Source organism: Rousettus aegyptiacus, unplaced genomic scaffold, assembly GCF_014176215.1.
Source record: "Rousettus aegyptiacus isolate mRouAeg1 unplaced genomic scaffold, mRouAeg1.p scaffold_m13_p_13, whole genome shotgun sequence".
NCBI lineage: Eukaryota > Metazoa > Chordata > Mammalia > Chiroptera > Pteropodidae > Rousettus > Rousettus aegyptiacus.
This window is the reverse complement of record NW_023416288.1, coordinates 19860413-19876131: the sequence shown is the minus strand read 5'-3', so window position 1 is coordinate 19876131 and position 15719 is coordinate 19860413. Positions and strand designations below refer to the sequence as shown.

The window sequence follows — 15719 nt, the reverse complement described above, 5'->3', positions numbered from 1 at the left end:
TATTCATTTAAGGAGCAGTGGTAATTTGACACTTGCTAATATGTAACAAATTATATTGGGAGCAGTAATTACAATTGCAGCTGGTTCCTAATTATACTGTAACCTTGATGTTTAAAAAAAATTGAGACTGAGTTCAGCATATAATACTGGAGAATAATATTCTGCATTAGGTAGATCTCCTTTCTACTGAACCATGAGCATTTATGTTTCAATGCCAAATCAAAAAGACTTTATTTTAAATTGCTTTCAGCTACAATGTTGTCCAGTAGCACCATTCATAAGGATAGTTTAAAGTCTTTGCCAAATTTTTAGCACATCCTCCAAGTATTATAATTAGTGTCAAAAGGAACTGGGCTCGAGGGTTGTTTTTGGCTTTATGATGTACTACTACTCTTTTAAGACTAGGTGTGTTAAATACCTCAGGTTCTTCATCTGAAGAATGAGGATATTAATGTCTCTTCACCTTAAATAGTTTTGGTGATGTTTAAATAAGATCAGATGTAAATCTGTTAGCATTCTGCCTAGCATAGAGTTAAGGGCCCAGTAAAAGTTAGTTGGTCAGTGTTAATTGCTATACTTAATAATGAATGATCCAGTTCCAAAGCCTGCCTCTGTGACTCCCAACTTCAGCAGAATTGTGATCTTAGTTCTGCCACCATTCTAGCTTGTGTTGGCACATAGCATCATACATTTTGTACGAACTACTTGTTTATAAGTGTGTCATTCCCACCATAGGGCAGGGTCATTGCCCCCGTGAGGCACTCACTGTCTCCTCAGTTCCTGGCACTTGGTAGTGGTTCTCAACTGGAGGTGGGGCAGTTTTGTTCCCAGGGGGTATGTGGTACTGTCTGGAGACATTTTTGGTTGTCACATCTGGGAGGGGTTTGCTACTGGCATCCAATGAGTGGAGTCCAGGTATGTTGCTAAACAGCCTACAAGGCACCTGCAACAAAGAAGGATCTGATGCAAAATGTCAGTAGAGCCAAGGTTGAGAAAGCCTTACTGCCTAGGTGGTTGCATTGTGGAAAAGGCCATGGGCTTGGGGCAGATCAGTCTGTTTGGTCTGCTGTTTTCTCTGATATAAAGGAAGAGAATCCAGCCTGCTTCACGGATTCTAAAAGAAGGGAGATTTATACAGGTGTGTGCCTAGTGACTGCACATAATCAGGTTCATCTTGATAGTCCTGGCTACCCATGATCTTTTTGTTTTTGTTTTTTTAATAGACTATTTTTGAGCAGTTTCAGGTTCACAGTGAAATTGAAAGTTCAGAGATTTCCCGTATACCACCTGCTCACACACATGGATGGCCTCCCCATAATCATCATCTCCCATCAGAGTGATACATTTGTTATAACTGATGAACCTATATTGACACATCAGTATTACCCAAAGCCCAGGGTTTACATTAGAGTTTGCTCTTGGTGTTGTACATTTGGACAAATTTTATAATGATGTGCCCATTATATTATTGTACTGAGTATTTTCACTGCTCTAAAAATCCTCTGTGCTATTCTCCTTCCCTACTCTCTAACCCCTGGCAGTCACTGATTTTTTTTTTTTTTTTTTTTTGCCTTTTCCAGAATGTCATGTAGTTGGAATCATACTGCAGGTACCCCTTTCAGAGTGGCTTCTTTCACTTAGTAATATGCATTTAAGTTTTCTTCATGTATTTTTCATGACTTGATAGTTCATTTCTTTTTAGGGGTCAGTAATATTCTAATAAACTGGAGGTACCATAGTTTGTTTATGCATTCACTGGCTGAAAGATATCTTGGTTGGTTCCAACTTTTACAAGGAATAAAGGAGCTATAAATACCTTTTTGCAGGTTTTTATATGGACATAAGTTTTCAGCTCCTTTGGGTAAATACTAGGAAGTATGAATGCTGGATTGTGTGGTAAGATTATGTTCAGTTTTGCAAGAAACAGCCAAACTGTCTTCCAAAGTGGCCGTACCATTCCACATTCCCACCAGCAGTGAACGAGAGTTCCTGTTCCTGCACTTCCTCACCAGCATTTGGTATTGTTAGTGTTCCAGATTTTGGCCATTCTGACAGGTGTGTAGTGGTATTTCATGGTAAATTTTATAAATTGCAGAAAATTCCCCACATTATAATGTGCAGGAAAAAATCTCCAATTATAAAGCCTGCCTGTCAGAACGTTTGAGTCAGAATTAATTTCCACCTGTCCTCGTAGCCAGGACACAAGCACACAATCTAGATGTTCACCTGTGACTTTAGATGTTCACGTGTGACTTCGATTTGGAAGCAAGCAACATGAAGAAGCAGCTCGTGTGTGAAATTTCCATGGCAGCTAACCTAACAGGGAGCCCAGGCAACCTGCGTCTGTTATGGGATCTGAGGTAGATTTCTCACCAAGTGATTCTGGGATAGTTTCAGGTATCTTTGACAGAGCCATGGCCTCAAGTTGATTCTCCAGCCTTTCTAACAAGACTGTGGTCATCCAATAGAATTTTAATAAGCTGTCTTTTTTCTTAGCCTGTCATCTTTTGTTGCCTATTTCTAAGTTGAATACATGCTGGACCTCTTCACCCCATTCATATTTGGGATTAGAAATATCATGTACTCGTATGTCATGTACTTCTCAGTTTATATTTTTTTAAGATAGCTAATAATCACTATTAACATTATCTATCATTTTAGTATTCACGGGGTAGTTTTTCTTCAATCTAATTTGTGCTTAAGATAACTATGAAATAAATAAGTAGATTTGCCATTTTTCTCATTTTATAGTTGAGAAAGGTAAAATTCAGAGATGTTAACTGACTCGCCCAAGGTCACCAAGTTAGCACAATGAGACCCGAATTTTTAAAGCTGATGATTTCTACCTATGTCAGGGTGAACAAGCATCTTCTACTATCTCTTTAAAGAGTTAAAAATATAAACAGAAAAAAATGTCTATTTCAGAGAGACTTATACTATCTCTTGTCAAATTATTGCTCTTGGGAGCATTTACTGGCATGTTAGCTTTAGCTTAATAACAATAATAATAAAGTCTAAAATTAGTATGTTTAAGCTTTTTTGGCATAATAAACTCACAGCTAAAATACTGCCATTTATTTCTTAACCATTATACTCTCCTTAATATCAAAATTTTAATGATGATGGTCTTATAGTTTAATATTTGTCGACACAGCATAGAGTTAAATCCAACACATTTCACAACCTACTGAATCCTTCTGATAAGCATCTTGGCGGCCCTGAAATGACCTGCTTGTGTAATTACCCAGTGGGTTAACATTTATGATGTCTGGTGCTTTATATGTCAACTGTTGAGTGATATGAACTTTTGGGGGTGGATTACACAAAAATGTTGTGGTTCGAAGAATGCTTAACATGGCATCTTGTCTATGTACTAATTTATATTTCAGTAACTTTTTTTGTAATGACTGCTCTTCATTTATTAGAACTTAGGGAAACTGTAGGATGAGGAATGAGTGACCCAGTGAATTCAATAAAAAATTTTTCTTAAATTTGATAAGATGCCTCTTTCTTCTTCTCAAGTTTGTAGTAACTCTGTGGTTTGGGGGAATTCCAAACTTTCTTTTGCAATTACTGATTGTATCAGTCAAGGTTCACTTGCAGAGAACAAAATGCATTCTAGCTAGTTTAAGCAGAGGGAGATTTATTACAGGGTATTAAATAGCTTACGGGATTTGTTGGGAAGGTGAAGAAACAGATGTCAGGTTGCGCTCTCAGGAATGAGTTCCAGAGCCTCACAGCAGAGCAGGCCACCAAGGGAGCTGTTGTTGCCTCTTGTGCAGTCATGAAATCACCTGCCAAATGGGGAGTGTTTCAGAACCATGCTGTCATTGACATGGGCAGCAGGTTGCCATTGGAGAATCAGACACTTCCAGCGGCGGTGCTTGCTGGCAGAAAGAGCAGAAACATGGTTCCTAGTTTCCAAATCATTGTCTTCCAAGCCTTTGCCTTCCAGTTCTCACTCATCTTTATGTGATAGCACCTAGATCACATAGCTGCAAGAGAGTCTGGGTAATGTAGTTTTAATTTTGTAGTCTTTACAGTACATGGGAAGAAGGTGGATCCAAGCTTTTAAGTTATTAGGTTACACCCAATAGTACTTTACATTGGGATTCTGGTCCATGTACTACACTTATATCCTCAGGTACAAAAGACCATGTAGGGATATTTCTCTCTCCACATTTGTTTTCTGCTTGTCACTGCATGGCTGCCTGTGTGTACATGCACATCTTCCTCCACCCCCTCCCACACACACAGAGGAGTCTGCTTTTGATGAGCTGTCTCTTCTGGTTTTTATTTCATATCCGAGGTAAATAATTGCTTCATGCCTGTAAAATTTTAAGTATAAGCCTGTGCTTGTCTCAGCTTTCAGACCTTTCAGGTTTGGGAGGGTTATAGAGGAAGTACTGCTGAGTGAAGGCTGTTATTATACAGTGGGTGAAGTAGGAAGCTGAGGTTGGGACCTTGGATTCTACTAATCCAGTGGTTCTCAGCCCAGCCAAACATTGTAATCTCACAGGGGAGCTTTAAAGATACCCATTTCAGGAGTTCTAATTTGACTAGCCTTTGGCAGGGCTTGGGCATTGATAAAACGTTTTTATTTTTAATTAATTAATTATATTATGGTGACATTGGTGAATGAAATCTAGTAAGTTTCAGGTGTATAACTTATCAGTAAGGCATATATATATATATATAGATAAAAATTAAAAGCTCTTTAGGTGACCTGAATGTGCAACTGGAGCTTAAAACCTTGGTCCTAATCAGACAGAATTGGACATTAGCTGAAGCTGCAGTTCTTAAGTTTTAACAGCACAGGATCATCTGGAGGACTTGTCAGACCGCAGACTGCTGGGCCCCACCCCCAGGGTTCTGGATTTGGTAGGTCTGGGGTCTGGTGTGAAATTTTGCATTTCTAAAAGTTCCCAGGTGATGCTGATTGCCCAGTGACCACACTTGGAGAACCACTGGTCTAAAGGGAGCTACCTGTTTTCATTGTAAAGATCTAATTTCTACCCACCTGGAAGATGTTCTTTAATTAACATTTTGGGGGCCTCTACTTAGTTTCTGTTATTTGTCAGACCGGGGGATATGGAGGACTCAGATACCTTCAAGGAGGTCGTGGTGTTGTGTCACTGGAGATTACCAGTGTAAAATGATAGCTTTGCTTTTCTTTACATTTTCTTCTTCAAATCAGTTTCCCATATTTCATGTAGGCTTTCTTAGGTTCTTCCCAACTGCTGTTAGACCTAATCAACTCTTTTGAGTCCACAATGCTGTACTGTTGTGATGTGTTAATGAGCCTACAACTGCAGCTTGATATCAGTGTAAGAAAGCCAGTCTTAAAAATACTCCAACATGTGGAAAAACTTTTCCTAGTATCTGCCTTCTTTTGGCTTCTGTAACTCATACTAAAATGAGTGAATTTATTTGTCCTCAAAGATATCTTTCTGGTTTTCCATGCCATGCTTCCTACTACCCCCTTTTTAAAACCAGTCATTGAAGTTATGTTATTGTTGGCTGTTTTTTTAATATATCTGGGATGTACCTAGCTGGCATTTATGTTCTGCAAATGCTACTGATAACCTATTTAAGCTATTGTATCTAATGTTTGTCTTGTCAAAAATTTTACATATTCATTGATCCTCAAATTTTGCCCTGTGGAATGTAGATTCATGGAATTGACCTGAAATTTCCATACTAAAGTTTAATAAAAATAAACTTCTTTTAATTTGTTGAACAAATATATAATGCATAACTTTTCCTAGTCTAATCCTCCCCTTTCTCCCTTAAACTTGATGTGAATGTTAACCTGCTTGAGTATAAAATTCTCTGTTAATTTAAGTAGCAAATAGTAGTATTTCATAATCATCTGCCAAGAACCCTTTTCCTTCTTGGTGATCTATATATGAAAACCAGTTACTTTTTTCGAAACTCCTGATATAAAAATTTTGTTTTAAGAGTGGAATTTATTCTTATAAACGCAAATTCAGAGGAGTAATGATAAAATCAGGCAATTAGATTATAAAAATGGTAGATGTAAGCATTTAAATGCTATGTATATGACAGAATCCATTTATGTAACAATGAAAATCAGCCTTCTGAAAATAGTCTAAAGTTTGATGAATCTTTTAAAGCCCAATGAACTAAGGCTTGTCAGATGATGCACAGTGTGCATGCCGAGGAGCTGTTCCGATTTGAGAAGGGAGGCTGCATTTCTGCATTTTCCAGCTCAGAGAACTTCTTGGGTATTGGTTTTGTCACCAGGTAGCATCCATCTCAGTGCACCTTCAGAACCCTGACACTTTTAGCTATAACTTTTTGTTGTCTTCGGTGAAGCTGTGTAAGTGTTCTTCACTGCAGATGATACCCAAACAAGAAGAATGGGAGGTGGAAGAAGAAGTGGAAATTCTGAATAGCCACAGAGCATTGGAAAGTAGGTGGAATTAGTGCAGAGGTGAGGCCCCGGAGGCTTGTAGCAGTTTTTCTGAATCTATCGCCTGTTGAACCACAGTCACCTGCCTGGTAGTAGAATGTGCCCAGGACCTAATACACATTTCAGTGGACCTTGGGAATTCATAGTGATCACTGATCATGTGCTATACCTGGAACTTTGGGTTTGTTTTCAAGAAGTAGCATTGTGTGGGGCTGGGTAGCGGAGAGAATGATGAGTTAGGAAGATTTCAGTGTTTGTGTAGGATTTTGGCAAATGTTTTTGAAGACCTTGATTTCTCCCATCTCAAGTTACGAGCCACATTGCTCATCGTTTAAATATTTTTAAGAGTTAGCATAGTAAACACTTTTGAATAAATGATACAAATAATATATACCATTTATTGAGTACTTTAACTGTTGGGGTGTTTTTGGTGCTAAGCACTTTATGTAACTGTCTCCTATCACTCCTCCAACCATCAGGGACTTCTGTTTTATAGATTAGGAAAATGAGGCCAAGAAGTCAGGCGAGTAGCTCAAGGTCACATAGCTAATGAGTTTGGAGGTCAGGCCTGTCTCCCAATCAAGGGTAGTGTGATACTAAAGCCATGTTCTTCAGCACAGCACTGGTTGAATACTACAAACTGTTGGTGAGAGGAGAAATTGGGAGATTCTTCATTTCTAGGCATGTATTATATTATGTCAGTGGTTAACACAAGTGATGGTCAGTTTAAAGCTGCCGGAAATGTGGTTCAGTAGAAAGACCTGCACAGTAAAAGATGGACAATTTAGGATCTGATCTCAAACACTTAGAAATGTCGGTACAAACTGGTGCTTAATCTACTTTGGTTTCCCCTCGGTAAAATAGGGACAATAATATGCTCTGTATCGCAGATTTGCTGCGAGGATCCAGTGAGGGGATAGTCATGCTTCAAAAACATAACATGTTCTATACATAATTGATTGACATGACTTAAGTGTTTGGTCACTCTTTGTATTGTTTTCTCCTCTGCCGGAGACCCTGGGAGAGTTACAAAGTGAAAGGTTTGTTTCTTCTCTCTCACCAAGATATAGTCCTGGTGGTGAGCACTGAATGTGCATTTTGGGATAAATAAGTAGAAGAAAGCTGTGGGAATTTAGGGAAGAAGAAATTCACTGTGAAAGCATGACCCAGGGAAGGCTTTATGAAGTGTACGGCATAGTGAACTAATTAGATTTTAAAGGATGTGATATTCAGATGGAGCAACAATAGTTCACTTTGTGGAAACTTAACTTTGCTTTTAATTGGAAACCCAACTAAATACTGAGGGTCACCATATGCCTTTCAAAAAAGGCTGCTTACTTATGGACTGTCTTGAGATGTGGAACTCGGAATTTCTCTGCTACTAAAAGAAGAGGGTAGAGGCATTTTTTGCTGTCGCATCTCCAGTAATGTTTGTCCTACTCCATCTCTCAGAACATAGATCTGAAAGGAAGGAATCTTCTGCAGCCTTCAAGTCAGCACTATCATCAATCTTAAGTTGGTTAACAGTCTATTTTTTTACCCTCCTTAATTTAACAGCAAAGAACACTAACTAATTCAGGATTTTTAAAAGGTCACAGATTCTTATGGATAAATATAGCACTTGTGGTCACAAGTACTCAGCTGAAATTAAAAGAGTTATCAGTCTTGCTTTTGGAAACAAGGTGACCAACCAAGTGATTTCGAAAGAGTACCTCTCCCATTCCAATGATTAGTTAATAAAATTATTCCTGACAGTGGTGGGCAAAGGAGTTTAGGCAGTTATATATTTAGAGACAGAGAACCCATTGTCCAAAGATCTCAGAAGAGCCTTTGCAAACACACAGAAGGGATTTAGAACAATTTGCATAAATCTCCTCATGGATAGCGACATGGCTCCAGTATTGGGGTATTTCCAGGAACCCCTCCTTGGCTATATCATGGGGTGACACGGTGCTTGGTGAATATTCAGTCTTATGACAGTTTTGCCAGCAGGATTGGGTGATGGGACACTGAATAAGCCCACTGTTTGGTTCCACATAAGGACTCTTTTGTGTTGGCCTGGGGCAGCCATGCTCAAGTTTGTCTTGCTTTTTTCCCAATGATGTTTTTGGACTTTGTGGGCTGGAGAATTAAGCACAACACCTATTCTGAGCTAATCTGTCAAATTTTGCTCTTGAAAGGTAACCATAGCCCCTTGTATTTCTAGAATATGGAGAATAATCATCGTACCTTTGGAGATTTCTGATTTCTTAAATTAAAAATTGTGGAGAGGAGGAGACTTTGCTGGACATGCTCAGATAGTGAGGCATTCACGCCTGTTCGTGAATATGGAAACTGTGGGAAGTAATTCCCTTCTGTTTGTTCATATGATTTGCTTTATTCACTAACTACTTTAGGAACTATGTTCTCTTGCCTATTTAAATAAATTGTGCTTTAATATTTAACATTCCCTTATGAAAAGGTATGGGTCACTCTGGAGCATAGTTTTAAAATACCAGATTGTTACAAATTTGTTTTGACATTTTTTCTTTTTTCTCATTCTTTTTGAAAAAAAAGAAAAAGCAAAAAAAGATATACATTAAACACTACACATTAGGAGCTTTGCTGGTTCCTTACCCAGAATGTTAACATTCTAGAAGCCACATAAGGAGGCTAATTAATAATCCAGGGGTAGTTTATGGACTGGGGAAATTTGGTGCTTTAAGTACAAAAATGAAATCCACTAATTTCTAACCTGGAGTTTATTTTCTTTTAGTCTCTAGCTTGATTTCTCAGCTTTGTTTTAATAATATAAACACTTTTATGTTTATTTATAGGTGGCTTTAACCAAGAGAGCAGATCCAGCTGAGCTTAGAACAATATTTTTGAAGGTCAGTATAAAGGAATCTATTTTGTTTCCTTGTTTGATTTGTGTTCTGTAACTTTTAAAGATTATTTTCAAGCAGCTCTTTTATTGTTATATTTTTTAAAAATCCTCAAAAGTATCTTTACTTAAGACTTATGATAGAGATCCTTTACAATTATATCTATTTTTTAAAAAATGTACCAGAAACTCGTAGGTATGGTGATTGCAACACAGCTTACATTTTAGTTTCTTTTATCTCATACGGTGTCAAGTAATGAAAATGAGTTTCTGATAGATTTAGTATCCCAGCCCATTTACCTTTCCGGGATTGACTTGTGCAGTTTGATGGCAATGTTTGTTCTCCTAAGAAGTTTAAAGCTATTCATAAATGTTTCAGTAATCCTTCGTTCACCCAGAGGGGGCTGTCTGGCTCTCTCTTGGGGAGAAGCTCGTCATTATTGTCGCCATCGTCATCATTGTCATCATCCTGTTTTATTACAACTGTGGTGCCTGATGTAGAGACCTCAGGATGAGTAATAATAGAGATGAGATCACAACAGACACCATACGGGTTTTTTTTTTTTCTTAGTTTCTTATACTTTTACCTACTTTGTGATATTGAGCAGTGAATGATTGATACTCTAACAAAAGTCTACCTCAGGTTCCAAACCCTCAACCACCTTTACTGTTACTCAAGTGGAATCCAAGTACTCAAAAAAGAAAAGGCCACTTTTGGAAAGATAATTTAAAAAGTATATAAGTGGGCCTTTTTCTGTTCAGAAAAATTACAGCATTTTTATTGAAATTGTTTTGGTATATTTGTACTTTCTAAATTTTTAAAAATTTATTGGGGTGGCATTGGTTAATAAAATTATATAGGTTTCAATTCAATAACACGTCATATGTATATTACATTGCGTGTTCACTACCCAAAGTTAAATTTCTTTCCGTCACCATATATTTGATTTCCTGATGTGAGCCTTTTCTCAACATGACAAAAAGGCAACTGTGCTATACATAAAGAAGAACAAGGCTTCAAATGAAACTTGATGTTCTGTGTACTGAACATATAACTTAGAAAATTAATAATTCTCTGAGCATCACTTTTCTCACCAAAATGTGTTACTATTTTTAAAAAATGGAGAAATCGGAATTTGAACACTGACAATTTTTTGATACTAAGTAGTTGTTATTAATTGACTTTTAGGCTGGGTAATAGTGTTATGATTATGGGAACTAAAAAGGACCTTTTTCTTAGAGATACACACTAAAGTGTTTCCAGATGAGATTATGATGTCCGGGATTTGCTTTTAAAAAATCGAGTTTTGGTGGGATAGGAAAAATGAATGGGCAGTATGATGATAATTTTTGAAATTGGGAAATGGAGTATTGGGTTTATTGTACTATCATTTCTACTTGGTATTTTATTGAACATTTTCATAAGTTACAAAAATTGTGAAGATTAAATGATTTGCATTAGCTATTGGTTCATATATGCTTAAAAATAATTAATTAAAACACAATAGAGACAAAGACTCCAAGAGAAAATGGTTAAAAATATGAGCAGTTTTGCAGGGAGGAAAAGATAAATTTGTAAAGAGGTTTGGATTATATATACGAAAGCAGAATTCTTTTATAAATTTGTATTTGGCCCAGAAAGGACAGTGCAATATTCTGAGGTCCTAAGGTGGAAAAGGATTTTGAATAATGAAGGTCCAGAAAATACAAGTTTTGTTTCTCACCTAGACTAGTGTCTATTGCTGTACTTTTTGGGCCCACCAGGGCTGGAATGAGGTGTGTATGAGGAAACAATAGACATTTGTTGTCTGAGTATTTAAGGTCTGTATTGTAGAACTCGTGATGTAATTCTATGAGACTGCTTGCAGAAGAGCACATAATCCGTGCCAGAGAGCCTAGAGAAATGTATAAAATTCATTAACTTGAGCTTCCAAAGTCATAATCATTCTTTGAATTCAGGCCTGTCGGTTACATGTTTCTGTTTTCTAAACCAGCAGTAGCTGCAGGCATCCTTTTGATGGGAAAGAGGAACAACTTAAAGTGTCTTAATAGGTGGTCCATCCTGGACACTTATTGGTCTTTTGGCATGATCCAGTGGAAACGCTTCAGGTAAAAGCTATGTCCACCTTTCGAGGTCATGTGACAGCTGGCAAGGCCAGGTAAATATCCTGTTTTGGAACAAAGTGTCTTCCCCAGCTGCCATATCCCAATAGCAGGCATATCTATACTGGAGACAAATCAGATTGGTCAGGGAGACCCAGGGAGGGTAGGAATTCCTTGCAGAGTTCAGGAGCGCCACCTGTGGGGTTTCTGTGTGAGCAGGCCTGTGGGCTGAAGTGGAATCGGACCAGATAGGGAAGTGCTGCTGTCATCCCTTGGGGTGGCTAAGACTGCATGACTACACAAGAGTTCTGTCATTAGGGTCGGAGGGGACGATGTAGGGGGAACTGCCCCTGAAGAAAACGGCAATCAGCAGTTTCTGGGAGGGATTGTGGATCTGGCAGAGATTCGCGTGATCTCATCGGGCCTGGATAGTGCGGTACCAGCAGAAATCCTTGGCTCAGCACGCTGAGCCTCTCTTGTTTACCATCCACCGCAGACAGCGTGTGGCAGAGGAAGAGCAGGAGCGAGGCGCCGTGGGGACTGTGCCAGGTGCGTCTGCGCTGTGGCTGGGCTTTGCAGTTAAGTACGATGAGCCTTAAGCACTGTATAAACCTGACTACTTTGCTGATTTTCTGTGACTTTTTCCTGACTTTTCTTCCTAATGAATATCCCAGCCTTCTGTCTGCTGAACTAGTTAGAGGCTTCTTCTGTAGCTTGGGGGAAGTGGAGAGGAGCTTCATTGTACTCTTTGGACCAGATGTGCTTGTAACAGGGAATTTGGCAGCTGTGGAGAAGGAGAGACAGTAGAGCTGAGATAGATAAAGAAAAAAGGGCTTCTAGAGGACTAAAATTAGCCCAGTTCTGGCTTATTTTATGTTTTTGAGTTAAATTCCACCATTTTTTTTCTTTTTCGAAGTTATTTCCTATATTAGTATGTGTAGTGTTTGTTGTTGGATAAATCATGGCTCTTGCCCTTAACTATCTCACTTTGTGTGTTTAAGTGTTAAGCAAGAAAAAGCTATAGTAATGATTGATAAGCAATATATAGCATTAATTAGCAGGAAGATAATGTGAGGCTAATTACATCTTCCTAGAGAAGGTCACTAAGTTACAGATAAATGGGGCTATTCGAGCTGCGCTTGAAGATGAGTAGGTAGTGATCAAATGGAGAAAGTAGAAGAAGTCGCGGGGCAAAGGAGGACACTCAAGGCAAAGGAATAGCATGTACAAAGCAAAACGCTGTAAGCGGGCTGGGTGTGTTGGGTAGCCTGGAGCACAAGGTCTTGGGTTCTGGTGGTGGGGTGGAACTTGGTGTAAGACGTGTCTTGCCTAAGCCGTTTGAACTTTATTGCTCAAGCTGTTCTTGAGATAAGTGGTGGCTAATGTTTTGTTTGGATGTGGAAGTTGATGTGTTGGTGTGGTCAGTTTTGCTTGATGTGTTTTTTTTTTTTCTCCCTAACACTTGATACTGCTTCATGATAATTTAGAGATGTGCATTGAGTGCTTAAACTGTATAACACCATGAAACTTTATGGTGAGCGAGATTTGCAAAGTAGGTATAAGCAGTTGACCCTCTCTTATAGGAGTTCAGATTTTATACAGGAGACCAGGTTTACAGGCAGGCAGCAGGTAAAAAAGCATCTAAGTCAGCATACTCAAGGCTCCCCTGTGTGGTGAAAGCTCATGCCATAGGAAATGGAAGGAGGGAGTGGTCTCCATGGTGGTGAGTGGTCAGAGAAGGCTCCTTAGGGAATTAGAGGAGACTTGAGGATGAATGGGAGCTGGAGAGGCATGAGGGAGGGCAGCTTAGGCCAGCCTAGGCAGTCTGGGGAAGAACACATTTGAATGAACCTGGACATGGTTTTAGGAGCAGACAGCTTCTTTAGGTTGAGGGATTTTTGCTCATTCTTCAAATAATGTTTATTTAAATTCAGTTCTGTGCCAAGGAGTCTGCCAAGTATTACAGGGTGTCAGTGACAAAATTAGAAGGATAATTAGGAGTTTGGCATTTCTGCTAAATAGTAGGAAGACACCGAAGATTTTCTGAGTAATCCAGTGAAACGTGGAGGACGGGTTTGAAACTTGATTGGTGCAGCAAGGGCATGAGTTAGGCAGCTTTGGGTGTTATCCTGGTGTGGGCCCTAATAACTTGATTAGGGTTGTGACAGCAGGGGGAATGGAGAATGGGCAAGTTAACAACATTTTGAAGAACTATTAGATGAAATGACTGATCTTATATTATGGATGAGAGAGAATAGGAGGTAAACATGACCACTGAATATATATCCCGAGTGGTAATAAGAATGGGGAAATTGAGGAGAAAACAGTTAGCTCAAGGGAGAGCAAAGGAGGTGATATGCACTGCTTAGAAGTCTAAAGCTGGAAGTAGCCGAATGCCTGTAGATGTTGGAGATAGGAAGACTGGGTAAAGGAACTGGACAAGAGAAATAGTCCATATTACAAATTGTAGTAGTAATATTTGTTACTACTACATTTGGATTTTTATAATTATTGTCAGTAGAAGCATATATATTCTTAAATTTTTTTTGTAGGAAAAATTGGTAAAATAGATAATTCCTTTTTTGGAAAACGTTGTTCTTATGACAAAACAGTTCATATTGATAAAAATCTTTAAAGCAGATGCATATAAAGAGAAGTCACTTGTGATCCCAGTAGGTGATCTCTTTCTCTCTAGCTGTGTCCATCCATCTATGCATCCATCTAGATTTATTATGAGGAATTGGCTCACACCATCCATTACAGAGGCAGAAATGTCTCCTGATGTCTACAAACTGGAGACCCGGGAAAACTTGTGGTGCAATTTAGTCCAAGTCTGAAGGCCTGAGAACCAGGGAAACTGATGGTGTACTTCTCAGTCCTGGAGCCAGAGAAGCTGTATCACAGCTTAAGTAGTGGGGCAGGAATAAAGCGGGTGGCTTCTTCTTCCCCTACCCTTTGTTTTGTTAGGCCCTCAAGGGGTTAGATGATACCATCCAACACTGGGGACGGCGATCTACTTTACTGAGTCCACGTATTCAAATGCAAATCTCATCAAGAAACAGTTTCACAGGTACACCCAGAAACAGTGCTTCATCTGGGCACCTCTTGGCCAGTCAGGTTGACACATAAAATTAACCATCACGATTAGTATTATACTGGGTTATGCATGGAATCCTAAAAGCCTTCCTATGTTGTAAGTATGTGTTTAGCCATATTAAAACATCTAAAAATTGTAAAGGAGAGGGGCTTGAGGTCACTTGTAAAATCTATTCCCAAAGGAAGACTAACTAACATTTTAAAGATGTGGTAGCTGTAAGGTGTGGTCCTGGACAACCAAGAGATTAAATGGAAAAAACGAAAGTCAAAGGATCCTTACCTCCAGTCACATACAGAAACAAAGTACCGGTGTATTGAAACTTAAAGGTTAAAGATAATCCTACTTAAAAAAAAAAACTAAGAGAATATATGAGTGAATATTTAGTCTTGAGATGAGGAAGGTCTAGTTTCTAAAGTTAGAAATAATGGAAAAAATTGCAAAGGAGAAAAAACCTACAGACTCAATTATATAAAAATATCAAACTGGAAAAATATTCGCAACAAATACGATAGACAAGGTGGGGAAAGGGCATGTTCGCACACTGTTGGGGGGAGTGTAATTGGTACAATCTTTTCTGGAGAGCAGTGTGATAATAAGTATCAAGAGCCTTAAAGTTCCTCTCCTTTGACTCAACAATTTCTTTTCCAGGAGTCTAGCCTTCAAAAATTGCCAGGAATTTGGACAAATGTTATATACAAGGCTGGTTACCTTAGCTTTATTTAAAACTACTCCAATCTGGAAATAATCCAACTCTACTGGAGAAGAGTTAAATTTGTTTTTAAGCTAATTCTTTACTACTATAAGCAAACATAGGTGTAATTCTAAATCACAGTGTTGCTATAATTAGTGTCATTTCCTTTATATTTCAGTCTTGTTTTTGCTTCAGTTAGGAAAATCAAAATATGATTATTTTACATTTTCTAAAAGCTGAATTCATTACTAACTAAAGAATGGGATTAGTGGGCCATCTTTGAGCTTTTCTTCTGTATTATACTAAAAGAATGTTAAATAAAACTAGTAATATAGAAATTTATAAATTGCTTACTGTATGTAGGATGTTGTGCTAAGATTATTACATGATTATTACTTTATTTCTAGGATCAACGGTATGAAGCAGGTAATGTTGTTATCTGTGTTTTATAGGTAAGGAGCCAGAGGCCCAGAAAGCATTAGTTATTTACCTGAGGTCATACAGGTGGTAAGAGGCAGAAGGAGATCTC

At 38.4% G+C, this 15719-nt stretch overlaps 1 protein-coding gene across 3 annotated transcripts in view; it reads left to right on the top strand.

The window, feature by feature from the left end:
• Positions 1 to 15719, top strand: part of SLC25A13 (solute carrier family 25 member 13) — a 167134-nt gene that overhangs the window by 11543 nt on the left and 139872 nt on the right. For all 3 annotated transcript variants that reach the window (XM_036230375.1, XM_036230374.1, XM_036230377.1), the window contains exon 2: positions 9253 to 9306. In XM_036230375.1, coding sequence (XP_036086268.1) covers positions 9253 to 9306 — 54 coding nt within the window. The remainder of the gene's footprint in view (positions 1 to 9252; positions 9307 to 15719) is intronic.